Raw genomic sequence first — 21,405 nt, 5'->3', positions numbered from 1 at the left:
CACTCCGAGGCTGGACACTCTTGGAGAGAAATGGTATCCTGTTAGGTGTGTTTAATACAGCCTTTCCCATAGTGGTTCACAAACTCTTATCCATCATGAAGCAAGCAGATTATCTCACTCAGGCTGCTGCTAGCCCTTAGGGTGCCTTGTGAAAACTAGAAGGGCCCCTCCAGGTGGACGCAGCCCTGAGGGAGCCCGGTCTGACTAGGTGGCACAGGTGAGGTCTGAATCCTCACCCGTCCGCTGGCTAAGAGCCTTGAGCCAGGCTCAGCCTGCACAATGTGTGCGATGACCTCCACCACGGCCACCACTTGTCACTATGTCCCCTTTCCCACACATGTCTTCCCAGCACTAGTCCTATTAATTTAATGAGTTGAGCATTTGAGACACCCACCTGTAGCCAGTGTAAGTCCTTTTAGACGGGTTCATCCTGCTTCAGGTAACACCCGTCTCCTTCTGTTTGGTGAGCTATACTCTCTGACTTCAAGATACCACCCAGAATGAGTCCCAGAGTTTCATGGAAAGCTAGAGTTCAAAATGAATAAGCTAGAGCAGGCTTGTCCAACCTGCAGCCCGTGGGCCACATACGGCCCATGACGGCTTTGAACATGGCCCAACACATATTCGTAAACTTTCTTAAAACATTGAGTATTTTGCGATTTTTTTTTTTTTAGTTCATCAGCTATCGTAAGTGTATTTTATGTGTGGCCCAAGACAATTCTTCTTCCAATGTGGCCCAGAGAAGCCAAAAGATTGGAAACCCCTGAGCTAGAGGCAGGGAGACCATTCAGGAAGCAAAGAAGTCATCAGCCGGCTAGGGCCCTGCGATGTCCTGGAGCGCAGGTTACCCCCATATCCCCGCTCGGATGCTGTCTGGGGCAGGAAGTTCCCTTGAGCACTTTGCAGGCTGCCGAGCTCCTCTCTGATTGTCTGCTAGACCTTCTGAGTGTCTCTCCCAGTGCCCACGGGTGACCTTACCTTCTGTTTTGATCCTCAGGGCCGTCCTGACCAGGGCAAACAGGGTGGCATTGAACATGACTGTCCCGTCGCTGTTCAGAGGCATGTTCATGGAGACCAGGCGCTGCAGGCGAAGAGAAGCAAAGCTGGTGATGATGGCAGGCGGTGCTTAGGGGACCACAGAACACCGTAGCAGAGTGATATGGTTTGGATCTGTGTCCCTGCCCAAATCTCAAGTTGAATTGTAATCCCCAGAATTGGAGGTGGGGCCTGATGGAAGGTGATTGCATCATGGGGTGGATTTCTCACAAATGGTTTGGTACCGTCCCCTTGGTGAGTGAGTTCTCATGAGATCTGCTTGTTTAAGTGTGTGGTCCCTCCCCCTTCTCTCTTGCTCCCTGTCTGTCCATGTGATGCACCTGCCTCCCCTTTGCCTTCCACCATGATTGCAAGCTTCCTGAGGCCTCCCCAGAAGCAGAATGCTAGTGCCATGCTTCCTGTACAGCCTGCTGAACTGTGGGCCAATTAAACCTGTTTTCTTATAAATTACCCAGTCTCGGGTATTTCTTTATAGCAGTGCAAGGATGGCCTAATATACAGAGGATGCTGGGGGAGACACGCAGCTTGTGTGGGTGTTGCTGGAGTGGGCCGGGAGTGAATGCTCCCTGAAGCATTCCAGGGAGACTCTTGCCTTTGCCACAACTACTTTTGACCCTCCTCACGGAGTGGGAGAGGTATGAAATTTGTCCTCATTAGACCTTCACTTCCATAAAAGGATGTGAAGGCCACCCAACTTTGCGCCCTGCTCGAAAGTCTGCTCAGGTGTGCAGGTGTGCTCTCCACTGGCAGCAAAGACCGGCTGTACGCCAGCACGTGCTGGGAGCCCACCTGCCAGGCAGCATTCGTCCATAGCCCAGAGAAGAGAAAGGATCACAGGAGCTTTGCCTGCAGGAGATGCTACATGTCTTCTCCTCTGTGTATTGACAAATATGCTTCTGCATCAAGCTGGAGTAGAAGCTTGCTGACACTGAATAGTGCTGTCTTGCCCTCTTCTTTCCTAGCACACCCCCAGAACAGGCTTCCCTGGCACTGAGCTCTGGTGTGGGGCCTTCAGCACGCACTGGGTCATGATGAGCAAGCGCAGTGTGACGCTCACCACGGCGTCCATGCCAAAGGCATGCTCAAGGGGGGCTATTCATCAGCTCACACGGTGTCCTGCTAATCTCAGTGTCTAGAAGGGTTACACTTTTCTTGAGTGACCAGATCTTGGTGAGCCTCATGGATGGTGTGAACTGTATCGTGGCCACTGGAAAGTTTCACACCCAGGCTTCAGCGTGCCCAGGCCCATCCGGAGGCCACAACGGACGCACTTTAGCCCCCTCCAGGCTGCACCCCTCCCCACCCTCGCCTTGCATGGTGTTTGTACCTTGCATTTATTTTATACTCCTTTTTTTCTGATATTTTCTATGCCCTTGGAAATCTCTTAAAATCTGTTTTTTTTTTTTTTGGAGCAAAGTGGAGGCACAAATGAGAAGAAACTCAGTAAACAGAGCACAAGTAGAAGGTTCTATGTTCCCTCAATCTGCGTTTTCCATGAGTGGATTCTCACAGAGCCGAATCCTCCTGCCATCTGAGTTTCCTTCTCTCTCCAGCCCTCTGGTCTCCCTTCCCCCAGCTGTCTGTCAGCTCATTATTGCCCCAACAAGGAGCGCAGAATGGCCACGGTGGAGAGGAGGGGAGAAATGGAAACAACACCTTTTTTTTGGGTCATGGTCTCACTAAGGAATCTGATTAAAGTGAGAAATCCTCTCCCTGGTAAACTTTATTTTAGTGATTTTTGTACAATTTTAGGACTCACAGACCCCTGAAGTCAATGCCTGGGCTTTCTAATGGCCCTCCAACTCCGGGAAAAGAATGCCCAACCCCTCTAGTCTAGGCTGGGAAGTCTCCCACCCCAGGATGCCCGGATGGTGCAGTGGGATGGACTGAACAAGTCCTTTATCCAGGACTGGGTCCCTGGCTCAGTAGGACAGGAGGCATTCACTCGTTATTCCCTCATAGAGTCTGAGAATTTAGAGCTGGAAGGACCCTTAAAATGTAATCATTAGGCACATAAACTAGTATGTTCATTCCCTTAAAGGATCACAAGAAATGGGCACTTCACCTCCCCTATTTTCTCTCTTCCTGCCATGAACCCAGTTATCTCTTACTTTGCAAGCCACGCGGTGAGGGCACAGCTTTCCAAAACCTAGGGGGGGCTGAATCCGCCGGAGGAGGGTCACCACATCCAGGTGTTTGATACGACCCCTAGAAGAGGAAGGAGAGGAGGGACAGGGCATCAGAGAGCCATGGTCTCTGCCAGCAGCCCAGGACGCATGCACCTGAGGGGTAGGACCCACTCATATGGGCAACATTGCACAGTGTGGTAGCCCTTTAGTCACACTCAGTACAGAGTTGCAGAATTGCATGACACAGCCCAAACCAATATACATATACACGTATTTAGATTTTAATGAATAATTTTCTGCCCATACTATGTTCAAGGTGGAAGGGATTTTAGCAGTGCAACAAAATTCTCAATATGTGCTTGCTGATTGAATGAACTAACCTTCTGACCAAAAGGTATTTACTGAGGGTCAGCCGAATGTGATTGATCTTTAGACCAGAAGCGGGAATGGAGTCAAGATTTTCCCTGGCCCTACCTATCCTAACTTGAACACTTACTAGTTATTCCTGATACTAGAATTTCCTATCCTTCCATTCAACTGAATATAGTAGATATATTATTTTCTTTCTTTTTTAGATGGAGTCTTGCTCTGTCGCCCAGGCTGGAGTGCAGTGGTGTGATCTCAGCTCACTGCAACCTCCGTCTCCCGGGTTCAGGCAATTCTCATGCCTTGGCCTCCCGAGTAGCTGGGATTATAGGCATGTGCCACCATGTCCGGCTAATTTTTGTATTTTTAGTAGAGATAGGGTTCACTATTTTGGCCAGGCTGGTCTTGAACTCCTGGCCTTGAGTGATTCAACTACCTTTGCCTTCTAAAATGCTGGGATTACAGGTGTGAGCCACCCCACCCAACCTAGTAGATATATTCTTGACTTAATTGAAGGTGCCGGGCCTCCTCCTGCTGGCCTTTGACCTTTCACCCTAGGGTTTGATGCAGTCCAGTGTTTCTAATTGATCCACCCAGTGTTGGCCAACCTTGAGCCACTCCTGCAGGTATGGTCAGCTATACCCTCTCTCAGCTTGGGGAATCAGGATTTCCCTCTGGGAACTTACTTCGCTTCAGGGTCATACTCTGCCCAGATTCTTTTAAACTCATCCAGGTGGTGGGGACCAAGGATGGACCAGTCCCTTGTCAGGTAGTCAAAGTTGTCCATGATGACAGCTACAAAGAGGTTGATGATCTGTGGGGAACAGTACAATGAGGTGCTGTGAGAAGACCTTCCTACACACCTGCCTCTGGAACCCCCTTGCCAGCTGGGGCCTCCTGATGGCAGAAGCCAACATTTCTAAAGACCAGTAATCCGTCCTACCAGACTGAGAACCTGGGTCTCTTGGACATAAACTTGACACAGCTTCCCTGAGAGTTGTGTGTGATGAACCCACATGTGGGCTAGACAGCTTCCCTCCTACCGAGCTGCTGGGCAGGGCTGCGCAGGACAGAGAGGACTTTATCCCATTTTCCTCACTCCTCAGCAAGATGCAGGACAGAGGGGACTTTATCCCCTTTTCCTCACTCCTCAGCAAGATGCCAAAAAAGTACAGCTCTTTCCAGGCCCCCACATGTCCCCGTTGTCCTCTGGGACAATGCCACCATGACAAGAGCCGAGAACAGACAAGCAAGATGCTGGTGGAGCTCACTCTGGCCCAGGGCTTTCTGCCTTTCTCTCCATGTGGCTGGACACTCCTGCCAACTTAGTCTTCCCAAGCCAGCTCCTCTGATAGGGTTGCCCTGACCATGAGCTGCAGAGATGGAGGGTTCAGGCTGCCCTGGAACTGGGCACTCATGGCTGCTGGCTGTTGAGTTCCCCCTTGGCTTACCAGGAAGGCACAGAGCATGTAGAAGCTGATGAAGTAGAAGACAGCAAAGCTGCTGCCACAGGGCGTTTCACCCTCCGTGCTGTTGCTGGGCTCGGACTCTGGGGCACACTTCTTGCCTGGCATGCAGGCCAGCATGATGTCCTGCCAGGCCTCCCCAGTGGCACACCTGGAGGGGAGGGAGAACCAGTTCATGCAGCCCCTGCTACAGACGCCAAGGAGGGCCCTCTGCATCCCTCCCCACCTGTCCCTTTCCTCCTTCCCCAGAGGGAGTTACTAAAATGAACTGGATGTTCATCATTCCCTGAATGCTCTGATATGTTTGCTAAATATGAAACACATAGCATTATTCAAATTTTATATAAACAGTAACAAATAGCACCTTTTCTGAAAACTTGCTGTTTCTGCAATCCATGCAATGTTTTTGAAACTTAGCCCTTTGGATGTATTTTAGTTCCAGTTCATTCACCTTAACTGCTGTATAGGAGTATGCTCTATGAACTTACCGTAAAAAAATCCACTGTCCTGTTAAGGAACATTTAGATTTTTCATTTTTTTCTTTTACTAGTACAAATAACACTGCAATAAACATGCAGATTTATATCTTGGGTATCCACTTAGAAGTGGAATTGCCAGTTAAAGTACATGTGTCTTCATTTTTACTAGATAGTCTATGACCTCCAAGGGTTTGTCCAACTTAGACTCCTATTACCAGTGTAGGAGAAATGACACTACTGTACAAACTCATCAGTTCATTAGTGAATTGTTTTAAATGTTGCTCATATAATTTGTGTGAGATAATATGTCATTGCTGTTTTAATTTGGTTATAAAACGATCAGTGGGTTGAGAATTTAAATTTTATCTTCCATTAAATTGCATGTTCATGTTTTTGCTCGTTTGATTCAGGTTGTCTTCTTGTTCGTTTGTAGGGCTTAAGATACTCTATTCTCTGGCCAGGTGTGGTGGCTCACGCCTGTAATCCCAGCACTTTAGGAGGCCGAGGCAGGCAGATCACGAGGTCAGGAGATCCAGACCATCCTGGCTAACATGGTGAAACCCCGTCTCTACTAAAAATACAAAAATTAGCTGGGCGTGGTGGCGGGCGCCTGTAGTCCCAGCTACTCGGGAGGCTGAGGCAGGAGAATGGTGTGAACCCGGGAGGCGGAGCTTGCACTGAGCCGAGATAGTGCCACTGCACTCCAGCCTGGGTGACAGAGCAAGATTCTGTCTCAAAAAAAAAAAAAAAAGATACTCTATTCTCTATTCTTTTTTAAAATTTTCAATAGTTTTTTGGGAACAGGTGGTTTTTGCTTACACGGACAAGTCCTTCAGTGGTGATTTCTGAGATTTCGCTGCACCCATCACCCAAGCAGTAGTCTTTTATCCCTGACCATCCTCCTTCCCTTCCCCAAGTCCCCAAAGTCCATTACATCATTTTGCAAATGGTGCTGCTATAAATGTGTGTGTGCAGGTGTCTCTTTCACATAATGACTTCTTTTCCTCTGGGTAGATACCCAGGAGTGGGATTGCTGGATGGAATGGTAGATCTACTTTTAGTTCTTTAAGGAATCTCCATACTGTTTTCCATAGTGGCTGTACTAGTTTACATTCCCACCAGCAGGGTAAAAGTGTTTCCTTTTCACCACATCCATGTCAACATCTATTATTTTTTATTTTTTAAATTACAGCCATTCTTGCAGGAGTAAGGTGGAGTCTCATGGTGGTTTCATGTCTATTCTTAACCCTTTGTTAGTTATTTGCATCAGAAAGATCTTCTTCCAATTTGTGGATTGTCTCTGGTATTATTTACAGTGTATTTTGGTGAATCTAAGTTTTTTGTTTCAATGAGGTCAAATTTATAGTTTTTTCCTCCATGTTTTGTGCTTTTTGCATCATGTTTAAAAAATCCTTCTCTATTTTAGGTCATAAAGACATTCTTTTCTATGTTCTTCCAAAGGTTCTAAAGTTTTGTTTTTCCACAATAACTTATTAACCTGAAATTTATTTTCATGTTTGATATGAGGTAGAAAGATGCTTTTATTTTTTTCTGTATAGATAAGTCATTTTGTTAATACTATTTATTGAATAGTACATCTTTACCTACTTAATTGAAATATTTCTTCTGCCATAAGTTGTATTTGCGTAGGTGTGTGGGTCTTGTTCTAGCCTTTCATTGCATTCCTCAGGTTTATTTGTTTATCTTGGTACAGAAGTACTGTGTTGTCTTCATAGTAAGTTGGCTTATAGTAAGTCCTGCCCTCTCACAGTGCAGGAATCCTTCCAACCTGTTGTTCTTCAACATTTGTCTTGGTTTTCAGTGTCCTTTTCTATTCCATAGACACCGTAGAATCAGTTTGAGGCTCTATGAGTAATCCTGTTGGGAGTCTTATTAGAATTGCATTAAGATATCAATTAATTTGGGGAATCCTGACATCTTTATGATATTAAGTCTCCTGGCCAGAAATGTGGCATCTCTCTCCTTTTATTTTGTTGTACATTTAAAATGGTATAGTTTCAACATTATATTTTAAAAGCTATATCCATTTGCTGCTGATATAGAGGGAATACAATTGATTTAATATTACAGAATATTTGCTGAACTCTCCTTTTAGCAATTTTCTGTAATTTTTCTTGTATATATATACACAGGCAATCAATTTTTTGGCATTTAATTTTGTTTCTTCCTCTCCAATTCTTATCCTTTGATTTATTTTTCCGTCTTTTTTTTTTTTTTTTTTTAGAGATGGGGTCTTGCTCTGTCCCCCAGACTGGAGTGCAGTGGCGCAATCTTGGCTCACTACAACCTCCATCTCCAGGGTTCAAGCGATTCTCCCGCCTCAGCCTCCCAAGTAGCTGGGACTACAGGCGCCTGCTACTACGCCCGGCTAATTTTTTGTATTTTTAGTAGAGACGGGGTTTCACCGTGTTAGCCAGGATGGTCTCGATCTCCTGACCTCGTGATCCGCCCGCCTCGGCCTCCCGAAGTGCTGGGATTACAGGCGTGAGCCACTGCGCCTGGCCTTTCCTGTCTGATTTTATTGGGTAAGAGTTACAAAATAATAATATTGAAAAAGTGATAGCATAAGATCTTGTCTATTACATTTACTAATTAGTTATTACCAGTACAGGAAAGCAATTATTTTTCTTTGTTAATCTTTTAATCTTCCACTTTATTAATTCTATTGTCATAAAGGGTTTTCAGTTAATTTGCATGGATTTTCTACTTGAATTAGCCTGTTGTCTGCAAACAATGACAGTTATGTGTACATATTTTCATATTTATAACTGCTTGCTTTTTTCTCTTTTTCTCATTGGCATTAGCTTTATATTAGTCTTATGGAGTGAGTGAAGAGGTTTTCTACATCTTTCTGTTCCTGGGAAGTTTATATAACATTGGAATGATCCACTCCTTGATAGTCTGGTAGACCTCACAGATAAAAATATTGAATCTTGGGCCTTTTCAAAGGCTAAATTTTCGACTACCTTTTCAATTTCTGTTGTAGTTGTTTTTTTTTTTAATTCTTAAGATAATTTTATAATTCTTATTTTCTACATAAAAGCATCTGCTTCATTTAGGTTTTCAAATATATTTGCCTATTTGTTCATGATGTTCTCTGTCTTCTTTTTTAAAGTCTGATATTATTTGTCTGCTACTCTTAGAAAAATCTTGTGTGTGTGTGTGTGTGTGTGTGTGTATGTGTGTGTATGTGTTTAGAGATGGGATGTCACTTCATCACCCAGGCTGGAGTGCAGTGGAGCCATCTTAGCTCACTGTAACCTCAAATTCCTGGGCCCAAGTGATCCTCCCGCTACAGCTTCTCAAGTAGCTGGGACTACAGGCACATGGCACCACACCTGGCTAATATTTTTATTTTTTATTTTTAGAGATGGGGTTTTGCTATGTTGCTCAGGCTGGTCTCATACTCCTGGTCTTAACTGATCCTCCTACCTCAGCCTCCCAAGTTGTTGGGATAACAGGTGTGAGCTGCCATGCTTGGTGAAAATCTTATTTTTGATAGACTCAGAAGCTCTCAGTGAGCATAGACTCCATGTCTTGGAAATCTGTTCCCGGCATTTTTCTTTGGTCTCCTTCATTCTCTTGGCCAAAAGTTTAGCATATTGTTTAACCTCTTCCTTATATTTGGAGACAGAGTCTTGCTCTGTCGCCCAGGCTAGAGTGCAGTGGAACAATCTCGGCTCACTGCAACCTTCACCTCCCAGGTTCAAGCAATTCTCCTGCCTTAGCCTCCCGAGTAGCTGGGATTACAGGTGCCTGCAACCGTGCCTGGCTAATTTTTGTATTTTTAGTAGAGATGGGGTTTCACCATCTTGGCCAGGCTGGTCTCGAACTCCTGACCTCATGATCCACCTGCCTCAGCCTTCTGAAGTGCTAGGATTACAGGTGTGAGCTACCACACCTGGCCTTACTTATTTTTTTTTTAGTGTTCTGTTTCTTCAGAGCAATACATCAGCATTTGTGTTGCAGGACATGTGGAGTAAGAAGATGCCGAGTCTTGGGTGCTTTGGTCCTGGGTTCCTGACATCCTTTGTTTAGGGGCTTACTCACTGGTGGACATCATCTTTATGGAGAATTAAAAGTTATTGGACTGTGCCATCTCTTTTGGACCCCAGGTGAAAAGGCACAGTAGTATCAGTCAGTCTAGAAATATCTTTCTCTCTCCCCCATCCTTTTTTTACAAAAACCAAATTAAGAAGTCAGATTGGCACCCACAATGCAACCCTGAACAATCTGTGCTTTCCTTCTGCAGTTCTCCTTGGTCTATAACAGAATGCCCCGTATGCAGTAGCAAGTGGACACAACCACAGGTCAGGACACATTGCTTCATAGGGAAACCTCGCTTGTCATTTGTACCATTGATTCCACCCACATAAGCCTTCCATTCTTCACCCAGAGTGGCACCAGCGACTTCTGAGGCCATATGCTTCTCATAAAAGGTATGGTTTGCATTCACTGTCCACTTCAATGAGTTTCTGGCAGCCACTGGCTGGGAAGGAGACCTTCTGCTTCATCTTGAAGTAGATGATCACCTCTGAAGTGCCACAAAACAGAGGCATGAAATTCTCTTATCATTCTAAAAATCACTTCCACATCTGTAATTATGTTGCTTTTTGCATTTCTGATGTTGTTGTGTTTTTTTAAAAAATTGGATTTGATGGTTTGTCTGTTTATTGGTCTTTTCAAAGGATCAGCTTTAGGGTTTATTGATAAAATCCATATTTTATTTATGCTTTTATTTTAAAAAATGCATTCCTTCATATTCTGGGATTATTTTACTATTCTTTTCCCCATCTATTAGCTTATTTAATATACATCTTTTAAAATAAATAAATAAATTTTAGGCTCTGAATTTTTTCTTTGGTGCTGATTGATGCATCTCATACATTTAAGATATGGAGCTCTGGCTCTCATTTCTAAGTACAGTCCTGTGTCACTTAACAATGGGGAGATGCATGGTTAGGCAATTCTGTTGTGCAAACAGCATATAGTGGACTCACACAAACCTAGATGCCATAGCTATTACACACCTCAGCTCTATGGTACAGCCTACTGCTCCTAGACTACAAGCCTATACAGCATGTGACTGTACTGAATGTTGCAGGAAACTGGAACACAATGGTTAAGTATTTGTGTATCTAAACATATCTAAACACTGAAAAGGAACAGTAAAAATAGGAACAGTAAAAAAGGAACAGTAAAAAATATTTAAATATGGTGCACTTGTAGAGGGCACATACCAAGAGTGGAGCTTGCAAGACTGAAAGTTGTTCTGGGTGGGGCAGTGAGCGAGTGGTGAGTGAATGTGAAGGCCTAGGACATGACTGCACACTACCGTACACCACTGGAGACTAGAAACACTATACACTTAGGCTACACAAATTTATAAAAAGTGCTTTACTTTCTTCAGTAATAAATTAACTTGAGCTTAATGTAACATTTTTACTTTATAAACTTTTTAATTTTTTTTTAACTTTTGGACTCTTTTGTAATAACGCAACTTAAAACACACATTGTACAGCTGTACAGAACATTTTTCTTTATATCCTTATTTTATGTTTTTTTATATTAAACTTTTTTTTTTTTTTTTTAGTTTTTTGTTAAAAGCTAAGACACAAACCCACACATTAGCTAGGCCTACACAGGGTCAGGATCATCAACATCACTGTCTTTCACCTCCACATCTTGTTCCATTGGAAGGTCTTCAGGGGCAGTAACATGCATGGAGCTCTCATCTCCTGTGATAACAATGCCTTCTTCTGGAATACCTCCTGCAGGACCTGCCTAAGGCTGTTTTACGGTTAACTTAAAAAAAAATAAGTAGAAGCAGTACACTGCAAAATAATGATAAAAGTATAGTGCAGTAAATACACAAACCGGTGACACAGTCATTTATTCTCATTATCAAATATTATGTACTATACATAATTGTATGTGCCACACTTTTATATGACTGGCAGCACCACGAACACCTGAGTAAGGCACTGCGCTGCGTTATGATGCTATAGCGTCACTGGGTGATAGGAATTTTTCAGCTCCATTATAATTTTAGGCAGTCTGTCATTGGCTGAAATGTCATCATGTGGTGCATGACTGTAGATTGTAGTTTCAGCTTTGAGTTACTAAGAAGAGTGCCAAATTTTTAAATAGAATTTGGAGGGGTTTTTGTTTTTATGGCTAATTTCTAATTTTGCTATATCAAAGTAAGAGCAGTTTTAGAATTTGTTAAATTCTTTGTGACTTAAATCTTGGCTAATTTTTGTGAATGTTTCTGAGGTGTTTAAAAAGAATGTGTTTTTTTGGCCATTTACTGAGTATAAATCTATAAGTTCAAGTCTGTTAATTGTATTATTTAGATATTCTTTACCCTTTTTTCTGTTTTGGTCTATTTGATCTGTCATGCTCTACCTGTATTAAATCTTCTACTGTGTGTGTGTTTGTGTGTGTGTGTGTGTGTGTGTGTGTGTTCTCCTTATACTTCTATTGGTATGTAATTGATACATTTCCAAACTATATTGTTAGGCTCATGTAGTTTTATGACTGTTATATATTTTTGATGGATTATACCTTTTATCAATATAAAATCCCTCTTTGTCTTGTTTAATGCCTTTCACCTGGAATTCTATTTCTTCTGCTACTGCTATTATTACGTCTACATTGTGAGCCTTACATGTATTCGTTTTTCCATCCTTTTATTTTCATTTCCTTTAGGCCATTTTGTTTTACTGTATCTGTTATAAACAGGCTAGAGCTAGATTTCTTAAAGCCAACATCAGAGTATCTATGTTTTAATAGTGAACTTTAGCTCAATAAGTTTAGCAATTATTATCTTTGTTCTTATTCCTGCCATCTCATTTTATTATTCTAATTTCCATGTTTTATTTATTTATTTTTCTACTTTTGCTTTACCTTCCTTTTGATGAATTGCTAAGTTTTATCCATCCATTTTTTTCCTCTAGTAGTTTAGAATATATACATTCCATTTCTATTTTTTTAGTGATTGACCTTTAAATCTTTAACATATATATGTATACACACTTTTCCCTTAGTTATGTACAGAATTAAACAGTATCTATTCTTATCCCCAAACAAGAGAAGAATCTTAGCATGGTTTCATGTTTCTCATTCTTCTACCACCTCACTTCCTACCTTGTAGAGATAACATAAAATATTACTCTCAAATTGTCATTAAGGTTTTGTACATTTTCCCCTTAACAAGTATCTAGACTTTATATAAACTTTATAACGTCCTTGTTCATAACTCATAACTATAAACTTCATTATTTTTTACTCATATCATTACTCTGCTCATTCCGTTTCTTTGATTCATTTTTCATTCTGTGGAAGTACAGCCTGAGTAATTGCTCCAAGGAAGACTTATGTTGGGGAGTAAACTTTATGGGTCCTTAAACACTTGGAAATGTCTCTATTTTGCTTGACTACTTGAGTGCTGATTAGACTGTATTTAGAGGGCGAGGTTCAAAAATACATTTTTCCTCATAATTTTGAACATATTATTCCATTGTCTTCTATTACATATATACTTTTGTTAATGAGAAGTCTAATGCTAATGATGATTTTGAAAGTAATTCTCTTTTTTCTCTTTGGCAACACTATTTATTAACAAGGCTGTTCTTTCTCCACTGTGTGTTCTTGGCACCTTTGTCGAAAATCAACTGTCTGTAAATGAGTGGGTTTATTTCTCAGGTTTCTCTCCTGAGCCATTGCTCTATGTGTCTGTTTTTATGCCAGTACCATGCTGTTTTGGTTACTATAGCTTTGTAACAGATTTTTATATCATGCATTGTGGTGCCTCCAGCTTTGTTCTTCTTGCTCAAGATTGCTTTGGCTATTCAGGGTCTTTCGTGGTTCCATATGAATTTTACGATTGTTTTTTCCATTTCCATAAAAAATGACATTGGCATTTTGATAGGAATTGCATTGAATTTGTAGATTGCTTTGGGTAGTATGGTCATTTTAGCAATATTAATTATTCCAATCCATGAACACAAGATATCTTTCCATTTATTTGTGTCACCAACTATTTCTTTTATCAATGTTTTATGAGTTCTCAGTTTAGATCATTAAATTTATTCCTAAGTATTTTATTTTAGTTTTTTGATGCTATTGTAAAAGGGACTGATTTCTTAATTTCTCTTTCAGATAGTTTATTGTTAGTGTAAATAAATGCTACTCATTTTTGTGGGTTGATTTTGTGTCCTGCAACTTTACTGAATTAGTTTATCAGTTGTAATAGATTTTGGTGGTCTTTAGGATTTTCTATATATAAGATCGTATCATCAGCAAACAGAGAAAATTTCACTTCTTCCTTTCCTATTTGGATAACTTTTTAAAATTTGCTTGATTGCTCTGGCTAGGACTTCCAGTAGTATTATGTTGAATAGAAGTGGTGAGAGTGGGCATCTTTGTCTTGTTCCTCATCTTAAAGGAAAAGCTTTCAACTTTTCACCACTAAGTACGATGTTAGCTGTGGCCTTGTCATACGTGGCCTTTATTGTGTTGCAGTACAATCCTTCTATGCCTAATTTGTTGAGAGTTTTTATCATGAAAGGATGCTGAACTTTGTCAAATGCTTTTTCTGCATCTATTGAGATGATCATGTGGGTCTTTTTTCCTTCATTCTGTTAATATGGTGTCTTACATTTATTGATGTGCATATGTTGAACCATCCCTGGAATGAAACCCACTTGATCATGGTGTATCATCTTTCTCATGTACTGTTGGATTCAGTTTGCTAGTATTGTGTTGAGGATTAAATGAGGATGACGCCCAGTGCATGTGGACATAAGCGCCCAGCACGGCAAATGGCACAGGTGCTGGTATAGTGATAGATATCTGTACTTATTGGACGAGAAAACTGAGGTTCAGGGAAGTTAGATGTCTCACTCAAGGTCACAAAGCATGTCGGCAGGTTGGCTTTGGGCCTGTTCAGATTCCAAGCCAGGCTGCTTTTAGCCTGTGACTTTTGCTCCCCTAATGGTTTTGTCTGGTTTCCGGCAGGTGTGCCAGTGCATAGTGGGTTGCTGTGTGGAAAGTTATCATAAATGACAATGGACCCACTGGCCTCCTTGTCAGGCAGAGAGCAAGCACACATCCTCTTCCTTCCTACTCCCCGGGAATCAGTTCCCTTTCATTCCACCACCAGGCCACAGTGTGGCACCATGCAGGTGTGTGTATTTGTGCACCTATGTCCTCAGGGACCCACCTGAAGAGGAGCAGCACGGCCTGGGGGAAGGTCTGAAAGTTGTTGTTCCGGTTGATCTCTGTGGTATCATTCAGGGCAATTTTCCCAAACACCTAGGAGAGGGAAGGAAGAGGTGTTCAGTGATTTGTGGACAGAGAGCGTCCTAATTTCCCACCATTGTTCAATGGTCTCTTCAGGGGTCTCAGGTGTCCCTGGAACTGGCTGCCACAAGCTGAACAGTCTTCCCATGCAACCTGGCAAGCACCTGCTGCCCCACCCAGCCCCTGAGCCCAAATCCCTACACTGGACAAGCATGAGAATCAAAGTGCCCACAGCCTCAGGAAGGTCCCTGCAGCCCAGTGGGAGCTGGGGCTGAGAGCAGTGGATGCTGGGACCAGGATCCTGCTTCTGACAGGACACAGGATGCACTGCGCTATTTTCTTTGCTATTTCAGTTCTGCATGTCCAAGCACTCTTTCAAATTTAGTTCTTGCATTTTGGAGTGATGTGGAGTGAGTGATCTGAGGCTAGGGCAAGCTTAATGCATTCCTGAAATCGCTTTTTTTTCCTGGTCTTTTAAAGCTGTGCTTATCTTAGAAACTGCCACCTTTATCAGGTATCAAGGTAGCTCTTTTAGTCTCAAACGGTTTTGGCAACTGAATCTTGGGTGTTTCTGCGATGAGCACGTAGGGGACTTCCTGAAGGGGCGGCCAAGGAAGCGCTTTGGGCTAGTGTGGGCGCCCTGCCAAGTTTGGCCTTGGGACCTCAAGCTGGAGCCCCGAGATGGGAATGGAGACCCCTAGGTTTGCGGTGAAAGGTGCAGTGGGCACCTGGGAGGGGAGGCCCCAGAAAACTGCTGCACGTTTGATGCGGTGAACCTTGTGTTCATTTGGCCCTTCCTTGCTTCCTTCTTCCCTCCCTCCCTCTCAGCCATTAGCTTCAAATGAATCTGGTTGGGGTAATTCTCAGGCCCATCAGACGTGGACACAAACAACAGGGGTGCTGGACACAAACAGACACACCTCGCTGCTGTTTCTTGAGAAGGGGCTGTGTCTGTCCTGAGGCCCCTTGCATAACTCGAGAATGTCTTTCCTCTACCAAGAGCAGAACCCAGGCCTCGGGGAGGGAGGCTCTCTGGGCTGTGTATTCTGTACCAGGACATTCTCCTGTTACCTACAGGAGATCCATTTGGGGAAAGTTCCAATTGCTGTGGCTTTTTGGGCCTCAGAAAATGGAAGAGGAGGGAGAGGGACAGTCAGGAATGAGAGGGAGAAGGGAGGGGGGAAGGCGTTAGGGAATGTGGTGCTGGGAACTGGGGAGAGACAGAGCAGGAGGCCAGGAGCCCCATGGTGGGAGCCTCCCTACCTGCATCCCGATCACCGCGTAGATGAAGAACAGCATCACGATCAGGAGGGCCACGTACGGCAGGGCCTGGAAGAAGTGCAGGAGACTCCCATGAGGCCGAGCGCGGAGGCTGGGCCCCTTCCCAGGGAGCGCCGCATCCCTGCCTCTGCAGCCATCAGCTATTGCCCGGTTTGGGCTGGGGGACACTTCCAACAGTCCCACAGGACTACGGGGAACCTGGGAGAAGGTCTGAGAAACTGGAACTGACTTCCTATTTCAGCTTGGTTTTCAAAGCAGGCCGCAGAGTAACGATATAGTGCGACACTACCTGGGCAGAACAATCAAGAATGAGCAAAACCTCCTCCGACTACACATGTGCGGTATGTTTGTACGAGGCAGGAGAAATCGTGGAGGACAGCACCCAGCTGACTGTGGTTACCTGTGGAGGAGTGGGGTGGTGGCAAGTTACACCCTTTCTTTACACAGCTTAATTCTATCCCACTAGTTGTAGTGAGCGGGTATTACTATTGCAATGAAAACATTTAATAAGGAAAAATTTAAAAGATCATGGGTTCAAATCCTGTTTCTGCCACTTTCTATCTATGAGGGTTGGGGCACTTAACTTCTCTGAACTTCAGTCTCCTCATCAGAAAAATGGAAATAATAATAATGACCTCAGAGGTTTCGTGGTTTAAATGATTTAAGGCTTATAAAGTGCTTAGTGCAATGCCTTGCACAGAGTTGGGTTCCATACGTTCAATTCGCTCAATGCATTATCTGCCTGGCAACTCGGACAACTAATTTTCCAGAGCCCCCGCGACTTCTGGGGACAGGCCATGGTCCCCAGGATGGGAGGCCTGGCCCATGTTCCTGGGTGCCGCTTCAGCTGTGGCCACCGGTCACTAGAGGGTGCCACCACAGCAGGTGCCGGCTGCCTGGCCTGAATGCCTGCACCACCATCAGGCCCTCGCAGTCACCCAGTCTGTGCCTCTTCCCAGCCCCAGGAGATGTGAGGGGGCAGTGAGAGTATGGCCACTCACAGCCGTGGGTTCCGCGTGCACCCAAGTACAGAGTCAGTGGCAGTCCTGCTTCCGCTGGTGTCTACTATTGCGAATCCCCAGAGCCTGGGCTGAGCTGGGCTCAGAGTGCAGGAGCCCCAGCTCATCACTAGGCAGGGTCAGCCCTGGCGGTTCGGAGGAGGCCTGGCCATTGGGAGCTCCCTCGAGAGCCTTGGATGGTCGGTACCTGGCAGGAGGCTGCTGGGGGCAGAGCTGGGATGGACATCTTTCCTCACCTGGACCAGGCCCAGGCACCCTGTCCCCAGGCAGGGACTGGCCAGGGTGGGGCACACAAAGGCCATCTTCCCTGACAGATTCTGGTCCTGGGAAGGCTGAGAGTGGCCCCTCCGTGGGGGGAGAGAAGCCTGCGTTCCGCCAGCCCAGGGAAGCATGAAACCGCCTTCACGGGTTCTGCACTCATCTGGGGGAAGTCAAGTAACCCAAGCGCTTTGCTTCTCCTTAACTTCAAACCTACAAAGGCTCCTCCGAGCTGGCAGGGGCTGATTGTCATTCTGTTTTAAGGGGAAAACAATGGCTGAGCAGAGGAACTGATCACATGGCCAGGCAGTCCTGGGCCCATTCGAAGGACCTCTCTAGCCGAGCGGAGGACACCAGGGCCCTGCGACTCTGGCCGAGGACATAACAGGTGCTGTCAGCAGATGCTGCTGAAACGCCTACGGGGAGGAGGGCGACGGCCAGATTCTGAAAATGCTGAATTCAAAGGACCATAGCGGTCACCAGGTTGTCCAGGCCCGTGTTTTTCAGGTTTGTTCCTTACCACAAAACCCCTTTGTCCAGTAAATTCTTGTGCAGAAAGACATAAATGATGGTTAAAAGTAAGGCAGACCCTTTCCGCCTCCCCTTAGCTCCCATCCCTCCTTTACCACGTGGCTTTGTGGGGCTCTGAGCCTGCCTTGGAAACCACACGCTTCGTCTAGGCCTCTCAGTGCAGAAACAGGGAGCCAGGCAGAGCGGCTGAGTTCTGCCACACAGAGGAAGGAGCAGGGCCCCAGAGTGGAGGGCTCCTCCTTGTGTCAGCTGCGTTCTGGGCCACGCAGCAGCCCTGGGATCCCCGGGCCGCAGGACATGAGGGGCAGCTACCTGGAAGGACTTGATGAAGGTCCATAGCAGCGTCCGGATGCCCTCCCCACGGCTCAGCAGCTTCACCAGGCGCATGACCCGGAACAGGCGGAAGAAGGTGATGGAGATGCGGGAGTTTTCCTCTGCGTTCTGGAACCCGTCGGCAACAGGAGGTGCAGTTAGCACAGCAAGAGGGGGGTGAGAACAGGAGGGCCCCTCCGAGAAATACAGACCTCAGTGGCAGTGGCGGAAGGCAGGCCAGGGTTTGCTGCACTAGACTTCCCCCTCCGACGGGAGGGCGGCCGCCCACTTTAATGAGTGGACAGCCCAGCCCCATGGTCTCTGCAGAGCTAGACTGTGCCCAGGCCGCTGGGCTGTGGTCCTGTGTTTTTATTCTCCCCGCTTCCCCTTTATTCCTAGTTCTTAATGCCCTGGATGGAGGACAGACGACTCCATCAGGAACTACCATATGCTTTGGAATCTTCTAGGCCCAGAGCCAGCTGCCCTGGGAGCCCCTCCTCTGCACTGCTGAGGAAGCAGCCCTAGCCTCTCTCCCGTTTGTCTGGGCAGAGAGTCCTGCATCCTAAGTGGAGCCCAGCGCTCTCCCAGGACATGGGTTGGTGGCTGGCCTCTCTCCCAGCTGTAGGTATGAGTGCATTTGGGGGTCCTGGTGGGCTGCCCCCTGAAGGACCTCATGCCCCAGCTGCTTGGGACTCCAGCACTTCCCTTGTATCACCTCCTTCTACTTTCCACAGCCCCTGTCCCAAAGGGAGGGATTGGGGTGCCACTCAGTGCTGGAGAGGGTCTGGTTTGCAGACCTTGCTCTGAAGCTGTTGCCCTCCTACTCCCCTCTGCCCTGGGGCCTCTAGGAGGCTCCAACCCTCCAGGCTGTACAAGACCCTGGAAGGGAGAAGGGCAGCTTAAGGGAGGGGAGGCCTCCCTTGCAAGTGATGCCCCTGCAGATGGTCTCCCTCAGGGCCCCTGGGGAAGGGGAAAGGGAAGGTGAAGGGGAGGAAGGGTGGAGTGCAGGCCAAGGTGACTGGAGGTGCTTGGGCTGCTGCTGTTGGACCTGGGGGAGCCTGGGGGCTTGGCACATGCCTGGCCAGGGCTCAAGGGACAGGACGGGCTGTCCTGCCGTCTTCTGCCTCCAAACCTGAGAACACGAGCTGACTCCCCACTTGGCCCTCCTTCTGCCCAAACCGGCCTGGCGAACAGGAACCCAGGAGGGAGCCACTGCCAAATCCGGAGCTAGTGCAGCTCACCCAGACCTGCGGGCACCGGGAGAGAACGGACCCTCGGGGCTTCCTGTTACTGGTCCCGTCCACACCTCTTGCGAGGTGGGAGGGCTCAGGTTGTTACTGGGGCCACCTGGGCCCTCCCCACTCCTTGCTTTACCTTGCCTTTTAATTATTTCTAGGTCAGACTCTCACTGGCAATATCCAGTGCTAAAGCCCTTCTAACTGCATTGCCTGCTCTGGCCCACCCTGATGAGGCGTCAGAGGCCGCTCCCCTCACTATGCAGGACAGGAGATTATGAGGGAAGCAGGGAGACACTCTGCCACCACTCTGCCCAGAAGCAAGCCAGAGACCTCTCCTGCTTTCCAGATCTTCCAAACAGGAGAAGAGCAAAAATATGTCTTATATTTCAAAATCAGAGCTGCCTCAGTTCCTCCTAAGGCTCCCATTCTCCTCAAGGCAGGGGACAGACTGGTGGGTCTCAGGACCCGCTGCATGGGTACCTGAGGGGCTGGGTCAAGAGCTGCAGGCAGCAGCCCTGTCCTGCCCTGAGCTCTGCCCTGCCTGTGTGTTCTGAAGCCTTTGATGCCCTTAATCTCTGTATTTCTATCACCTGTGTATCTGCTTGAACTTCTATTTTCACTCCTTAAAAGGGGGTTGTGTTCCCCCAGAGGAGTATGCAGAGGAGGCTTAGGATTTTATAACTCAGCTGTCAGTTCCACCGTGTTTGAGAAAGGAGAAAAAAAAAGAACAAGCTTAAGTGGAGAACTTCAGCTGCAAGTGTCAAGAGTTTGAGAAGCTGGTGCCACAGGGGCATCTGGATCTGCTCAGTTAAAAAAACAAAATAAACAAACAAAAAAAACCCAAAAAACACCAAACACCAAGCTTGCAGTGTGAATTCCATTCCACTGTTCAGAGCCCTCCCCTGTGGCTGCAGTTTCCGAATGCTGCTCGAAAAGGAGAATAAACACATTGCCATTTGGACGCACCAATTTGCTCTAATAAACCCAATGACAATGCAAAAAGGAGGCAGATCCAGACGGCTGATCCCGGAAGCAGAGTCCCCAGGAAGCGGGGTAGAGCACCCGGGCTCAGCCTTTCCTGTGGCAGCCTTGTGGCCAGGCAGGGCCAGGCTGCACTGGGGAACACATCAACCCACCCAAGCTTGCGTCGGCCTGCAGACTTGGTGGCTTGGTCAATCAACCCCACTGGTCCTTCTAAAAACTCATAGTTGGCCCAGTTCGAAATGCGTAACGGCAGCCTTTTGGAGGCGGCTGGGCCAAGGAGGCTTCAAGGTCACGCTGAATGGCGTCTCTTTTATCACTTCAACCAACACGAATCAGAGACTCCTACAACAGGAGTGGTCCAATCAACGGAGCTCGTTTTTCTGCTTCCAGCTTGCTGCGGAACAGTGGCTGTAGCCTAATTTTAACAGACTTCAGGAATTTAGAAAAATGCAAGGGGTAGCAAGGTTGGAGTGACTGGAAATTCAATCACGCGCTCAGTAACAAATCCCAGCTGAAACCTTTTATGGTGGCCTTTCACTTGAAGCACAGGGAAGCTAGGAGCCACAGACGCTGATTAATAGGAATCATCGTCCACCCTTCCCTCTCCTGGCTAGAGCACCTCTTTCTTCTCTCCTTACCCTGGAGCCCTGCCATGGCTCGCATAGGTACCCTCTGCAAATTTCTCACATCAGATTAAGGTCAGAGGCTTTGGCCGGTGGAGTCCTCAGGGTATTTAACAGGAAACGGCCCTCGGGTCCCATTCTCTCCCAGTGGTTCGTTAGATAGTCAAGATCTCAGTGAATTACCACCCCAAGGAAAGCTCAGGGGTAAAACACCACCACTGCACAAACAGCATCTTCACAGCTCACACGAAAAGGGAACAGGCAGGCAAGGCACACGGCAGACACAGTGGCCACATGCAATGAGAGCCAGGTGGGGCTCCCAGGGACTCTGGAGTT

General features: G+C 46.2%; 1 protein-coding gene across 22 annotated transcripts in view; it reads right to left on the bottom strand.

Annotated features, from left to right (window-relative positions):
- Window positions 1-21,405, bottom strand: part of CACNA1C (calcium voltage-gated channel subunit alpha1 C) — a 638,552-nt gene that overhangs the window by 29,073 nt on the left and 588,074 nt on the right. For all 22 annotated transcript variants that reach the window (XM_054526646.2, XM_054526654.2, XM_054526660.2 and 19 more), the window contains 7 exons: window positions 18,225-18,353; window positions 16,087-16,152; window positions 14,744-14,835; window positions 5,003-5,168; window positions 4,238-4,365; window positions 3,168-3,264; window positions 979-1,081 (listed from right to left, as the gene is read on the bottom strand). In XM_054526646.2, coding sequence (XP_054382621.1) covers window positions 979-1,081; window positions 3,168-3,264; window positions 4,238-4,365; window positions 5,003-5,168; window positions 14,744-14,835; window positions 16,087-16,152; window positions 18,225-18,353 — 781 coding nt within the window. The remainder of the gene's footprint in view (window positions 1-978; window positions 1,082-3,167; window positions 3,265-4,237; window positions 4,366-5,002; window positions 5,169-14,743; window positions 14,836-16,086; window positions 16,153-18,224; window positions 18,354-21,405) is intronic.

This window comes from Pongo abelii, chromosome 10, assembly GCF_028885655.2.
Source record: "Pongo abelii isolate AG06213 chromosome 10, NHGRI_mPonAbe1-v2.0_pri, whole genome shotgun sequence".
Lineage (NCBI taxonomy): Eukaryota > Metazoa > Chordata > Mammalia > Primates > Hominidae > Pongo > Pongo abelii.
The sequence above is the reverse complement of the archived record's forward strand: the minus strand, read 5'-3'. Positions and strand labels throughout refer to the sequence as shown.